Source organism: the organism of the source record quoted next, unplaced genomic scaffold, assembly GCF_019419815.1.
Source record: "Pyrus x bretschneideri cultivar Hongxiangsu unplaced genomic scaffold, Pyrus_bretschneideri_v1 Contig14, whole genome shotgun sequence".
Classification (NCBI taxonomy): Eukaryota; Viridiplantae; Streptophyta; class Magnoliopsida; order Rosales; family Rosaceae; genus Pyrus; species Pyrus x bretschneideri.
The window spans coordinates 261749-276342 of record NW_025999435.1 but is presented as its reverse complement, the minus strand read 5'-3'; the positions used below and the strand labels follow the sequence as shown (position 1 = coordinate 276342).

Sequence of the window (14594 nt, the reverse complement as noted above, 5' to 3'; positions counted from 1 at the left end):
GGAGCCACGGGAGTGTGACTTGTTGATGTATTTCTTATCTTGGTTTCCCCCGTGACTAGAGCCCTCGGTCCCATTTCTTATTCAACATATGTCTTCAATGTGGCCTCTATTGTCACAAAACTTGTAATAATATTTTTGAGTCCTACAATTTTCAATTGTGTGCCCATCTTTATCATAGTATTTGCAGTGAAGATTCTTGAAACTATCAAAGGAATGGTTCGATCGACTTTGGACTGCAGTAGCGATTGAGAAATGTTCGGTTGGTCCCGATGTCAGTTGTCGTTGTGTTTCATCTTGAATGACAAGTGAATATGCTTGACGAACTTTAGGCAATGGTGTCATCAAAAAGATATTACTACAAACTCCATTATAGACATCGTTGAGACCCATAAGAAATTGCATCATCCGATCTTCTTTTATTTGCTCATTATGTGCCTTTGTCTAATCACAGATAAGAAGAGGTCGATATGTCTCTAAGTCATCCCAAAGGCCTTTAAGTTTTGTAAAATAAGCCGAGACTGTCATGAAGCCTTGTGAGAGAGATGCGATTGACTTCTGAATTTGATAGATTGTTGGTGCATTCTTCTGTGAAAACTAATCTTTGAAATCTTCCCACACCTTTTAGGCGTTTTCGGCATGAACAACTCCTTTAGATAAATCAGATGCAACTGATTAAGCAAGCCATGACAAAATCATACTGTTGCATTGATTCCAGAGAGTATATTCTTTTGGTTGGTCTGTTGCTAAAGGGGGCTGAATGGAGCCATCGATGAAACCAATTTTGTTTTTGGCTATGAGAGCATGTATCATGGATTTACTCCAAGATGGATAATTAGGTCCATTCAATTTTTCTAAAATGATCATATGACTGGGGTTATCTGAATGGTGAACATAGTATGGACTTGATGAATCCATGCCGATATTGCTATTATTTTGATTTTTTTTTTGTGTCTGACATGATGTTTGGAAATAGGATGAGAGTTGAAAACGTGGGCAATCAGGCACCTATATTTAGTGGGATTTGACTCAAACCTATTTAGGTAAATATGATACAAGATATTTACACATAATACTGTATAATATTTCCTAATAGGTACTCCTAAAATTTTCCCACTGCGAAGAGCCCAATACACGCCCCAGGAGCCACCTCGCTTTATCATGACATCAAGCTGGCATTAGGAAAAATATCCTTTATGAAAACTCTAATTCCAAGACTCACCACAAAGTATCCTTAGGCCCCCTCCATTGATCGCCTTTTACACATTACGATCAATTTCAACACGAGCAAAGACTTCCCGAATCCCAAATCAGGGGCAGGGCTTTACCACAATGTTTGAAATGGAGATGCAGCTAAGAGATTATACTACATGACAGATCAAAGAGTAGTATTATTCATCAATCAATATTTTACTCGATCGTTACATTCCCCAATCGGGCCCTTTTTTCATCAATATTGCAGTAAACAACATGAAAGTAAGGGTCCTTCCTTGCACCAAGTTAACCCCATGACGCCCACACACTTTTCAAACAAAAAAAAAATCCGAAAAGACAAATTATAACCAGAAAAGGCGGAAACAATACATATACGAAGCAGCAGATAGATAAATCAACACTGATTTTCATGTCATCAAGCACCCACACTGTGAAGCACAACAGTCTCGACAGTGAGGCCAGGCCCAAATCCGAAGAGTACACCCCACTCCAGTCCTTCTCCAGTTGTTTTGAGTCCTTTCTCAGCAGACTTCCTCCTCACTTCGTCCAAAATAAACAAGACACATGCACTCGACATGTTTCCGTAATCAGACAGCACTTTCCTTGTAGCTTCTAGTTTCTCCGGCTTAAGTGCCAACTTGGACTCTACTTGGTCCAGAATAGCAGGGCCACCTGGGTGTGCAATCCAGAAGAGCGAGTTCCAGTCCGAAATGCCTATAGGCTTGAAGGCCTCGTTAAGGCTCTTTTCGATATTCTTGGAAATAAGGCCGGGAACGTCCTTGAGAAGGTGAAATGTAAGTCCTACTTCACGGAGATGGCCGTCAATAGCCCCATCACTGTCGGGAAGAATGGTTTGTGCTGCTGACACCAATTCAAACAAGGGCTTCTCGACTTCGGGCACTGGATCCGAACCAATGATGACGGCCGCTGCACCGTCACCAAACAAGGCTTGACCCACAAGACTGTCAAGGTGGGTGTCACTAGGCCCACGGAAGGTGACCGCGGTGATCTCAGAGCACACAACAAGAACACGTGCACCCTTGTTGTTCTCGGCCAAGTCCTTGGCCAAACGGAGGACCGTCCCGCCGGCGAAGCAACCTTGTTGATACATCATGAGGCGCTTGACGGAGGGGCGGAGGCCCAAGAGCTTGGTGAGTTGGTAATCAGCGCCGGGCATGTCGACACCGCTGGTGGTGCAAAAGACCAAGTGGGTGATTTTGGACTTGGGCTGTCCCCATTCCTTAATGGCCTTGGTGGCAGCCTCTTTGCCAAGCCTTGGGACTTCAACAACCACCATGTCCTGCCGAGCATCGAGTGAGGGAGCCATGTACTCGCACACAGTTGGGTTCTCTTTCAGAATTTCTTCAGTCAAGTACATGTAACGGGTCTTGATCATAGATTTGTCACCTGAAAAGTTACATACCATTTGTTATTCAAGAATCAATTTTCTGGACCTTTAAGTATATTTATTGATTGCACGGAAAATAAATAAATAAATGCAATTATTAATTAGGTTTCCCCATAAGTCCTTTCTTACAGGCTGTTGTGCAGGGCAGCAAGGAGGTTTTGTTCGTCTTTAATTGGTCGTTTAATTCTTTTTCCAGCTACTAGATTCTTCATGCTATTTCGATGTTTGACCAGAAAATATTTTAATTTCAAGTACCAAAGAATACGATATAACAATTGAAGCGAACCACTGTCACAAATATGAAGTTTTCTAAGGGAGAAAAAAACATTTGTTTTTAAATTACTGTTGCAAATAATATTCATGTTTAATTAGTACTGTTTTCCCCTTTCAAAAATAAAAATAAAAGTACTGTTTTGTACTTGTATTAATTAACACAATTGCCCCCTCTTCAGATATAAGTAGTTTACAGAGAGAGAAGCCATGACCATTACTCTGAATTTTGTTTCTCTGTGGCTATATTCGCAGTTTTCATTATTTACAAATATGGAATTTGTATCATGAATAAACGCTAAAGAGAGAAATAAGAACAAAATGTAACAGATGATGACAAAACAAACAATTATTCAAAGAGAAATGAGAATTAAAAAAAAAAAATGGTACATACACATGCGCTGGAATTTTTCTTTGAGCTCAGTCTTGTGCTCACTGTTGGTGATACGGAAGTAGTAGTCGGGATATGTGGCTTGATCCACACAGTTGGGAGGAGTTGATGTCCCAATGGCCAAAACAGTGGCCGGACCCTCAGCCCGTTGAGCCTTGCGAACTTCCTCGACAGTCACCATTTTGATCGGGTCGTCAAGAAAGATCGAAGAGAGGAGTTAGTGGACGTTGCAAGGGTAAGTAAGATAGCAGGTAAAGGGTGTGACACAATGTTAAGGGAAGTGGATATATTTATATAACGCGCAAAAGAAGAGAGGGTAGATGAGGATCATGTGCCTGACCCATTACTTCGTTAGAAACCCTCAACTACCTAAGGGGATGGGGGCTTGTTGGCACGTGCAATTTGTGTGGTCAGCTTTGCCTACTAACCTCTGCATGATTTGGAATGTGTTTGTTCTCTCGTTTTACCTACCAAACAAAGGGTGGGAAAAAATCTACGTGGTATATTTATACATGATTTGGTAAGCTTAGAAATTCCAACGGAAACAAAACAACAAAACTGAAAATCATACATCTAATGTGCACTATTAATAATATAACGTAAAATTCCCTTAATTGGCTATTACTGTGAGTAAATTCTCATGATGTTGGTAACTCCCAAACACCATTAAACGGGAGGGCGGTGGTAATTCGGTGCATGCATGCTGGAGTAACAAATTTAAAGTTCGAGAAAAATTAATAACATAGTGCATTATTTTTTTAAACAATAAAACATGTGTTAAAATATTATTGGACAATATCAAAAAGTAAGTACTAATCAAGTATTACCCTTTTTTCCTGTGTTATCATTCTCCCTGCTGTCCCAAACTATTATTATGCGTAAAATTTATGATTTACTTCTCAAATTTAAGAATTTTCTGAAAGAAGACTAAAGAGAATTTGATGGTAACTGAAGCAATTGAAGAAATAGTCAGGAATTGAGGATCATCGATGGTTGTTTGCCTTCAATTCAAAGACTTGGCAACCACCACGGTCTCCGATTAACTGGATTTGGGATTTATCCCATCGTCTAGATGTCTTTCTTAATTATTGCACAGAAATTGCAGTTCCAAACGTAAAGAACTTGGTCACCACTCTCGCCACTGTCAGTCTGTCATTCAAGGCTTTGGTCGGCGGCAGGCATATGCTGGTGAACCTTGTTTTTGGTTTGTAACGTCAGAATTAACGGCATAAGCTTATGTACTAATGGGTAATGCTAAATTTGTAAATTAAATGACGTGTATCAATAATAAATAAATACATTAATCAACACTTAAGTAATTAATTCAATTTTTGTTCGAATAATCCAACGAGCGACTTCCATCAGATTTAATTTACAAAATTTAATCTATATATTTAAGGGAATTGTTATTAGCACTCCAAAAATCTCATTCTACACTCCAAACTTTCTATATTAGGAAAGAAAAATACACTTATGAGGAGTGTAAAATAAAATTTTTGAAATGCCAATAACACTTCCCTATATTTAATGTCCTAGCATTACCGTGTACTGATTGTAATAGTCAAAATTTGAACAGAGATGTACTACCTCTCAGTAATGCTAGCTGGTGGTACTGTATATAATTTTTTCGCACTGTGGTAAGATCAGAAAGATAAAATATTTACCGTCATTAAAAATTAATTTCTGAAAATCGCTTAACATTAAAACTCCATGGTAAACTATACTTAGCCGAAATATATTGATACTTGCAAATCGCTTATCCAACACATAGTTATAAGCAGTCAATCGTTTGTATTATGATCTAACGATATTTTTTTTTTACTTTTAAGTAAAAGGTCTTAGAGTCAAATTTTATAAGTATCGAATTTGTAACCAATTTATTCTCCTCGTCCCTTAATGTAAATATATATCGTTCCAGCTTAGCCCATAACCCTTTTAGTTTCCGTGTCATTAGTTCTCCTCTATCATTACGGCAGATTTACCAACCCTAGGCCCTAGCTAACTAACTAGCTAGTGAGCAACGTTCACCTCAAGGGAACTGGATCCCCTCTAGACCTAAAAAATATGAGTCAAATGATCAAATGATCCATTGAAATTTAATCTAACGGCTACAATTATTATAACTTTTAGAGGTGTTTTATGTTTGTAGCCGTTGGATCAAATTTCAACGGTCTGGATCATTTGATCTTTAGGCTTAGATTTTTGGGATCCATAGCGAATCTAGGTCCCACCTCAAGCACTGCATGTGTCCCAAAACGTGCTAGGTCTGGTGAGTCTGGTTCCAGGTATCTAGCTGCAGTTTGGTGACTTATTTTGATTGGTGCTATATGTACATAGAGTTGGTATTCCTAATTGCATATTGACTCGTATACACGTGTAGATAAGTCAAATATACATCTCCCAATAAGCAGTTACTACCGATCTCTCCGGTAGCATAGAGCTTTGGAAATTAATTTCATATAAAGCATCTTACTAGATTCATCAAAGCATTAGAGAGCCCTTGAGCCCTAGGATGTTAAAGCTTGAGTTTGTTCTACTTGCAAGTTTCTACTACAAATCTGCCAAATAAGATTTTTCACTTAGAATAATGAAGGGAGACTAAATCTGCAGATAAAATTTGCAAACTAAATTATATAACATCAATAAAAAAATGTGTATGTTTATCAACGTTTAAGTAATAATTCAATCTTCAACTTTTATATTATTTAGTTTACAAAATTTAGTCTACAAATTTAGTTTTCCTAACATTGCTCTTCCACTTTTATTATGGAAATTTCACTTTTATCCCCCCACCCCACTCCCACATTCGCTCTCACTCTCTTCCTCCCTCCCTTCACTTTAAAAACGACAATAAAAAATGTTTTCACACACTTTGGGTGTGGGCATATGCTAAAACTAATAATAATAATTGAATTTATTTTTTATTTTCCATCTTTCTTTCTTTTTTCCTTATGTGCTTTATTTCAATATTTGGAAAAAGGTAAGCTAAGGAGACCATCAATTTAAATCATTTTGTAAACTGTATGACGTAGTTGTTGATAATTGGATTATTACTTAAGGAGTAATACTAGGGAGACTAAATTTGTAGACAAAGTTTTGAAACTAAAAGACATAGAAGTTGATGATTGATTTATTACTTACACATTGATAAACGTGTTTATTCTTACTGGTGACGCATCATTTAGTTTGCAAATTTCGTCTCCAAATTTCGTCTCCCTAGAATTACCTATTGAGTAATGTTAGGAAGACTAAATTTGTAGATCACTAAATTTTGTAAACTAAATGACATAGAAGTTGATGATTGGATTATTACTTAAACGATGACAAACATGCTCATTTCTTGTTGGTGACACATCATTTAGTTTGCAATTTTAGTTTATAAATTTAGTCTCCCTAACATTACTCTTACCCATTACTTAAGTATTATTTAATGTGCTTATTTTCTATTAAGGACAAGCACATGCTTTGCCAAAGTCATCTAAAATTGTTCTACTTAGCATTCTCTTTGGAAAAAGAAAAGAACTGAAATAAGAAAAAGATAAAGCCAGTACTTGAGCGACAATTAATAGCCAGACTCGGATTCGGAGGATTCGGAGTTTCGAGCCCTCAATCCAACCCTATTAACCTTGTAAGCCCTTTACACCGCAGTAGCACCCCCTATTAACCTTCGTAACCCCACAATAACGGCTCCTCTATTAACCCTCGTAATCCCTTGAACCACAATAGCGCCCCCTCTATTAACCCTCGTTACGCCTTGACACCGCAATATCGAAATGCAAACAATAATTTGTCTTGTTCGTGTGAACCTAAGGGGGTTGCTGTATAATGGCGTAATTAGCGAGTAATTAGTGTAACAATGTTTTGTGTGTTTCTGATTAATGAAGACCAGTTACATCTTTTCATGCCCAAATTTGATTAGAACAGTACATGGGTCTCAATTTGTGTAATTAGTTGTGTTCTATTAATAAAGTAACCTTTGACCGGAAAAAAAAAATTTCCAAAAAGGAATCAAAGTAGCTAATTTTCCAAAATGAAAACCCAAAATAACTGTGTTAACTGAAAAGAAAATTCCAATCTAGGCCCAAAACCATACCAATGTTGGACCTTTCACAGTTTCACGACTTGTATCTTCAAACAGGCTAGAAACAAGCTTGTCATGTCCTCCAACTTGCCTCAAAATCCATCACTATGACGTAATACTACTATGCCTCCGGGATTCCAATATCCGAATGCGGTTGTGAGGCTGACCATCTTATATGGTTTGGCTGTTGGATATGTATTTCAAAAGAAAATTTAGAGGGCTTGTCTTTTTGTTCATCGTGAACAGTTCGTTCATGAATGCCTATGGATGAATGCTACAGCAGCATTTTATGTTGCAATATGTCGCTTAATATCTCGCAGGTTGATAAGGCTTGGGATAATATTTAACTTTTAACAATAATAACAGGTCTTGTTTAGTAGATATACAATACAACTTTTTTCTGTAGAGAATATTTAGCAAGATATTGACTCTTTGCCCCACTCTCTCTCTCTCTATGAATCAGTATGAGAGAGAGAACTGTATAATGCAGTTTTTTTTCTGATTTTCATGACGATGTTCTTCTTATTTGCAGGTCTATAATTAACGCTTTTACGTTTGAAGTTATAATGCCTTTTTTATATGTATATTAAATACTAGGTTGCTGATGCCCCGCAAAAACGCAAGGAATTGTGTGTCTGAGACTAAAGGTGGCGATAAGGGGTAAAATACATCTAGTCAAGTTTCGTTATCTTTTGCTGGTAAGCTTGCAATGGGGAATTTCAACCAGCTAAGAAAACATTGATTTGTTAATGTAGTTTAATCAGATATATCTTGCCTTGCATGATTGAGTGAATAGAACCTATGCCAGCAACTCAAATCTCTGCAATCTATCAAGTGTTAACTCTACAAACGCTTCATTTGAAGGACTTCTTACTAACAATCATGCTTAATTTGAATTGGCTTTAGCTTTCAGTGTTGTCTAAAATGTGGGAACATGACATGCCTGGAACCCCACGTCTGTGTCTTAATTTGACATTTGTGTTTATTGAAAGAACTTAAGCTAGGGTTGTAGAGACTGCAGGCGTGTGGATTGCTGACTTGTGCAACCATTGGGCTTGGATTGCTGACTCGGATTACATATAGGATAATTAGGTTTATCATTTATTACCGTTGTTAGATTTCCGGTTATTAGTTGCTAATCCATTGCATTAACTGCTTGAACCCTTATTTAAAAAATGAAAACTAGTTCTCTTGTTCTTTGTGAATTTTGTTGAGCATCTTTCTTAATTCTTACTGTCTTAGAGAGCAAACTGACTTTGGGCTATTGTCTTTTGTCGTTCTTTCCACTTTTTGGAAGGGGTCGGGTTGTTAACTTTACTTTTGATTCGAACTGATTACTTTCTTTTCTATAGTCTGATTTTGACAGTGCTGCCCCGCCAGAACATGCTGTTAGATTTTATGATTTTTGGTGTGATTCAATGGAGCTTTGAATAAATTTCTTAGAGAGAAGAATGGAGAATTTCAGAGAGAGTATTCACAGCAGTGGGAGCAAGAAGAATGATTTCATTGATTCACTTCTCTTTCTACAATTGCACTCGGAATATGACCGTTGCAACCGAAAGGGAATAATCTCTCCCTCTCTCTTCTAACAGAAAGAAATGATCCCAGCCCTCCATTTCATCTATCCTAGGGGTGGGCAAATGGGACCTGGACCCGCAGGTCGGGATGGGTCCTTGCAGTTCGGGGCAGGTTCGGGGTGGGTCTAAATATTTTGAAGAAGAAACGGGGCGGGACGGGGCAGATAAATTGATGGGGCAGGACGGATCCAAATATTAAGACGAACGAGCCCCCCGGCCCGAACCGTTTCTAACATGGGATATTGGATGAATTTAATGATTATTCCCACCTCCACTCTCCACCATTCAATTGGATAATTTGGATCTTCTTCACCAAGTCTAATCTTCTTCATCTACTCTTCACAGCAACCACCGCCAATTCTTCGTCTCTGTCTCCCTATCTCTGGTGACTTGCGAGGCCCTCACGGTTTTGTTTCTGAGAACTCACATGAGAACTTCCCAGTGGGTCGCCCATCCTAGGATTGCTCTGGCACGAACTCGCTTAACTTTGGAGTTTCTACGGAACTCGAAGCCAATGAACTCCCAAAAGGCCTCGTACTAGGTAAAGATGAGAATATACATATAAGGCTTACATGATCCATTCCCCTGGGCGATGTGAGATGTTACAATCCACCCCCTTAGGGGCCCGATGTTCTCGTCGACACACTTCCGGCCAGGGATTGGCTTTGATACCAAATTATCACACCCAAGCCCAGGCCCCCACCACATCTCGGACTCGACTCCACCATAACATGATATTGTCTACTTTGGGCCCTGCACCTAGTCCAATCCGAGACAGTCCCGTGCAACAAACGCACCCTTAAACACTAACACATGCCTGGAGGAGGAAGTTAAACAGCCATGCTAATCTTCTCCGAGACTTTACTTTTACATTTAGGGAAGCGATAAAAATGGTATGCAAGTTGTTTTCTTTCAGTGAATAATAAATTCGTCGTGTACGTTCCGAGATCTTTGGAACATTTTCATTTTCGCTCGGTTTTTCAGTATCCCCTGCACTGGTTTTCGTTCGCTGAGTAGCGTGGAAATTTTGAATACTAGCCTAGCTTAGGTTAGGTATACGCTTGTTGTCATACAGCAGGGAAGAAGCTTCTCACAGAAGGGTGAATTCTCTCAACCTTTTTATAGTCAACTGCTATTTTTTTCTTTCCCTTTTTTACAACAGGTATTTGTATGATTTATACCGACATGTCCAACGATTGGGTGAATATATCTCATCACAAAGGTTGTTGAAACTTGGCCACAATTTCTTTTGTAATCCATGCAGGAAGTTGCAAGGCATCTGCATCTCAGAGGATTCCACTTCCACTTGGAGGGATGGGGTATGTTGTGAATAATAGGTTGCCTCAGTTATTAATTGGACTATTATCTTTGTTAATCTAATATCGGACAATTATCTACATGTATTACAGAAGTGGCAGCGTATGTAGAGGTATTAGAGGCGAGTTCAGACAATGGCAAATCATTCCTGGTATATATATCTGAAGGTTCTTACCCCTGAATGGTGAATTTAAGATACCTATACAATTCTGCCTGCTTTTTACTATCGGTGACTGCAAGTGAGTCGATTTGTAATATGGAAGTCAGTTTCTTCCTTTTGTGGCATCAAGAGGAGTGCAAGAAGTCTCCCTAACTGGCAAGCGGCAAGCGAATTCTAGGCAGAATATGTTCCTTGGGTTACTGTTGGGTAGCTGGTCCCTGACAGATTTGGTGGCGTGCTTTGAAACACTTGTCCAGGAACATTACGAGTATCAAAGTTTATTGAGAATAACAAGTTACTACCACTTGGTACTATGGTCTAATGATATTATTTTTCACTTGTAAGTGAGAAGTCTTAGGTTTGATTCTCGCTAAAGGTGAATTGAAACCATATCTGTTGCTAACCTATTGTGAGGCTAAACATATTTCATCCCCTTAGTGTAGATAATATCGTTATTTTCAAAAAAAAAAAAAGGAGAAGTTATTGAAGCGACAATGAACAAAACACTTTAAGATGCACATAACAATGTGGCTTAATAGTAGTTACACTGACACACCCCGACCCAGAAAGTCCACTTGGACTCTGAATCGAGTTGTGCTGGCCGACACCTGGAAGGGGACGAAGCCATAAAATGTGATAGTGCATAAAAAGTGAATAAATTTGAATCTAAAAGTGTCTAAATACCAGAGTGTGCTACGAGTAGGAGTGAACCCATTTTACACGCGATGTCAGAGTATAAGTAAGGTGCAGTAATGTGGGTAAGAATCATACCCTCAAAAATATCCATCAATACTAAGATTCGCCATAGATTCTTGTCGATACAAACTCAGCAGCTAAAACCTGGAGGGCACCAAACAGAAGGTGTGAGTAAGCAATAAAACCAAGCTTCCCAAAGTTACTACCTCTCAAAAAGTAATGCCCCTAAATGTAAAACCCGTATCGTTTTCCATAAGACAATACAACATATATACATATATCCAAACCATACTCGGAAATGACCAAAACCACGGTTTGCCATCACATCCACCATACATTAATAAGTAGGCCAAATGAACTAAATCAATACAAAGTGATATATCAGTCATAGTCAGCTAAAATGACATGTACAACTTATCCATATCTCATCAATCATGGCTAGCATATAAGTCGGAGTCACCTATAGTGACATGTACGACTTATCCATATCTCGTCAATCCTGGCTAGCATATAAGTCGGAGTCACCTATAGTGACCTGTACGACTTATCCATATCTCGTCAATCCTGGCTAGCATATAAGTCGGAGTCACCTATAGTGACCTGTACGACTTATCCATATCTCATCAATCCTGGCTAGCATATAAGTCGGAGTCACCTATAGTGACCTGTACGACTTATCCATATCTCATCAATCCTGGCTAGCCAATAGCTTAATAAGTATACCTACACACGAGTCGGAACCACCTAAAGTGGTCTGTACGACAGGACTGGGTGTAAATAAATACGCTCAAGTGCTACGATCACGTGAAGACTGGGCGAATAATCGCGGGTCACCTACGAGTCGGAACCACCTAAAGTGGTCTGTATGACAGGACTGTGCACCTACCTTGAATCCAAGGTGAGCGTAAGGTGCGGGAGGTGAACATCACGTGAAGGACTGTGCCCTGGCCACGGACGGGAGCACTAACACCGAGGTGCAGGTTTATGAGCTCTCAATGCATCTCAATATAACATGTGCAACTCATGGCAACCAGTACGACTGTATCGAAGTTGCCTAACTCATAACTGTAGTCATACTATAACGCAATCGATTCAACTAGTACCATAAACTCACCTGAACTTACCTGGATGTCCTGAGTTCACCTTTGCACTTGAAAGCATTCCCAATAATTATATGCAAGTAATATACATATGGATATATCATGATGCAATCTACTACTCAACCATGTCGTAGCATTTTCAATTATAAACAATATAGTGTGAAGTGTACAATCAATAACGCCCTACTCCCAAACTACTTATTTTCAAGGATAATTATTCATGACAACCCAATTAACACTAATTTAACTAACTAATTCATAAAACTAAAACATGCCTTAACCAATTTCCTTCGCATTACTCAATTTCCCAAGCAAGGCTTTTGTCTCAAATATTTTATGGCTGCATCTAACGTCTCGTTAGACTGCCTACGTACCTTAAACAGGGATCAAGCCATTCGTAGTTCACATAGTACTTCAAGCATTCACAATAATTATATATGAAAGTAATATGCCTAATCAATTTAAAGGTGTCGATAGAACTCTCAATAATATGTACGATAAAAAGGAACAGATGCACTCACCTGGAGTCCACGCTATGATTCTCTAGCGCACGCATCGAGGCGTCCTGAATGATTGGTCCCTGTGACCAATTATCAAATCACATCTCAGAACTCTTATCCGTAGAATATGTAATTCACATAAAACACAACCTCAACGACATTCTAAAATAGTTTGAGACCCATTGACCACAAGTCAACCGTCGATCAAAGATCGACGATAGGATTTACAACCCTGTATAACTTGACCCGGAAGATCCGCATATCAGATTTCTAATCCGCAACTCCCAACGATCCACAATATGTTTCTAGAATAACATATTAAGATTTCATTACGATCCAACGATCAGATCTCCGCCAATTATTGTCACATCCCGGCCCGGGGCAGACCACTTCCCGGACCCGCTCCACCACCATAGCACGATATTGTCCGTTTTGGGCCCCGACCACGCCCTCACGGTTTTGTTTTTGTGAACTCACACAAGAACTTCCCGATGGGTCACCCATCCTGGGAATGCTCTTGCGCGCTACTCGCTTAACTTCGGAGTTCCCATGGAACCCGAAGCCAGTGAGCTCCCAAAAGGCCTCGTGCTAGGTAGGGATGGGAATATACATTTAAGGATCACTCCCCTGGACGATGTGGGATGTCACATACACCATTTGGAGGCATTAAGCGTGAAATAACAAAAATAATCTTAATGATGCACAAAGCATGCGGGATCGATGAAAATTCTTAATTTTAACGCTTGTAATTAAAAAAACAAATTCTCAAAAACTTTTAAAACGTGCATGATAAAGATAATGCATTTTGTATTTACAATACGATAAAAAGTATTTCTTTAAAATTATAATGAATAAAAAAACCCTAACGTAATATGTCTTTCAGGGCGCTATTGAAAAAAAAAAAAAAAAAAAAAAAGAACTCTCGCATTCATAGAGTGCGTATGAACAAACTATTTGTCTCCTAAGGAAATAAAATAATGAAAAAAGTGAAACAATCTACGTTGATAAATATATTTAAATATCTAAGTCGCGCATCTCACATTGTAATTAAAAAAAAAAAAAGCATTTTGCAAGCATGTGTAGAAAGACTAGCTGTAAATTTAAGCCGATGTTTAGAGAAAGGTGTGAATAAAAGATGAGGTGTTCAACAACAAAATATGGGTACAAATAGAATTTCTCAAATATCTTTTACAAATTAAAAACTATTCAATTTTGTATTAAAATAAAATAAAAAATGTGTCCCGTGTTTGAAACTCTTATTCTAAATTGATGTAGTAGTTTCAAACCTCCTCATCCCATAATAATAACTAGATGAAGTGCACATGTAAATATGAAAAATTTAAATATATATATGGAAGAGAGAGAAGTTTGAGAGCTATGTGAAAGAATGAGGGAAAGAAAGAACATTAAATTAGAGATATGATATGATGATATGTGAATGGAAAAAAAAGCAGTAAAATTTAGTTTGTGTAAAATTATATTACTGTCAATGATTTTATTTAGTGATAGGCGACCAAATTGATTTGTGGAGAATTACATTATTGCACTGTTGTGATCGACAAAGAGAATTTTGTTACTAAGTAGCTTAAATATGTATGTTATTTTAAAAAGGTTGATCCTACTACTCCGTATTCTACCGTTCAAAAAACTATTAAATTCTGTATCAAAATAAAAACCTATTTAATTAGAATTAACTAAATACCCAGATTTGGAGCTTTATAACATTTTTAATGTTGGATGGGGCTCTATAACATTAATTAAACAATACTAAATGAACATTTATATTATTAATGGAGAAACATAAATATTATTCTTTCTTTTTTTTTTTTTTGACTAAAGAGAGAGGAAAAATAATAATAAGAGGAAAGGGGAAAGCAAGTTC

At 38.1% G+C, this 14594-nt stretch overlaps 1 protein-coding gene across 1 annotated transcript; it reads right to left on the bottom strand.

Annotated features, from left to right (window-relative positions):
- Nucleotides 1-1627: 1627 nt before the first annotated feature.
- Nucleotides 1628-3462, bottom strand: LOC103965055 (chalcone synthase-like). Its single transcript, NM_001319814.1, is given in 2 exon segments — nt 1628-2619; nt 3285-3462. Coding segments are annotated over 2 exon segments (1170 nt in total).
- Between the last annotated feature and the right edge of the window lie 11132 nt (nt 3463-14594).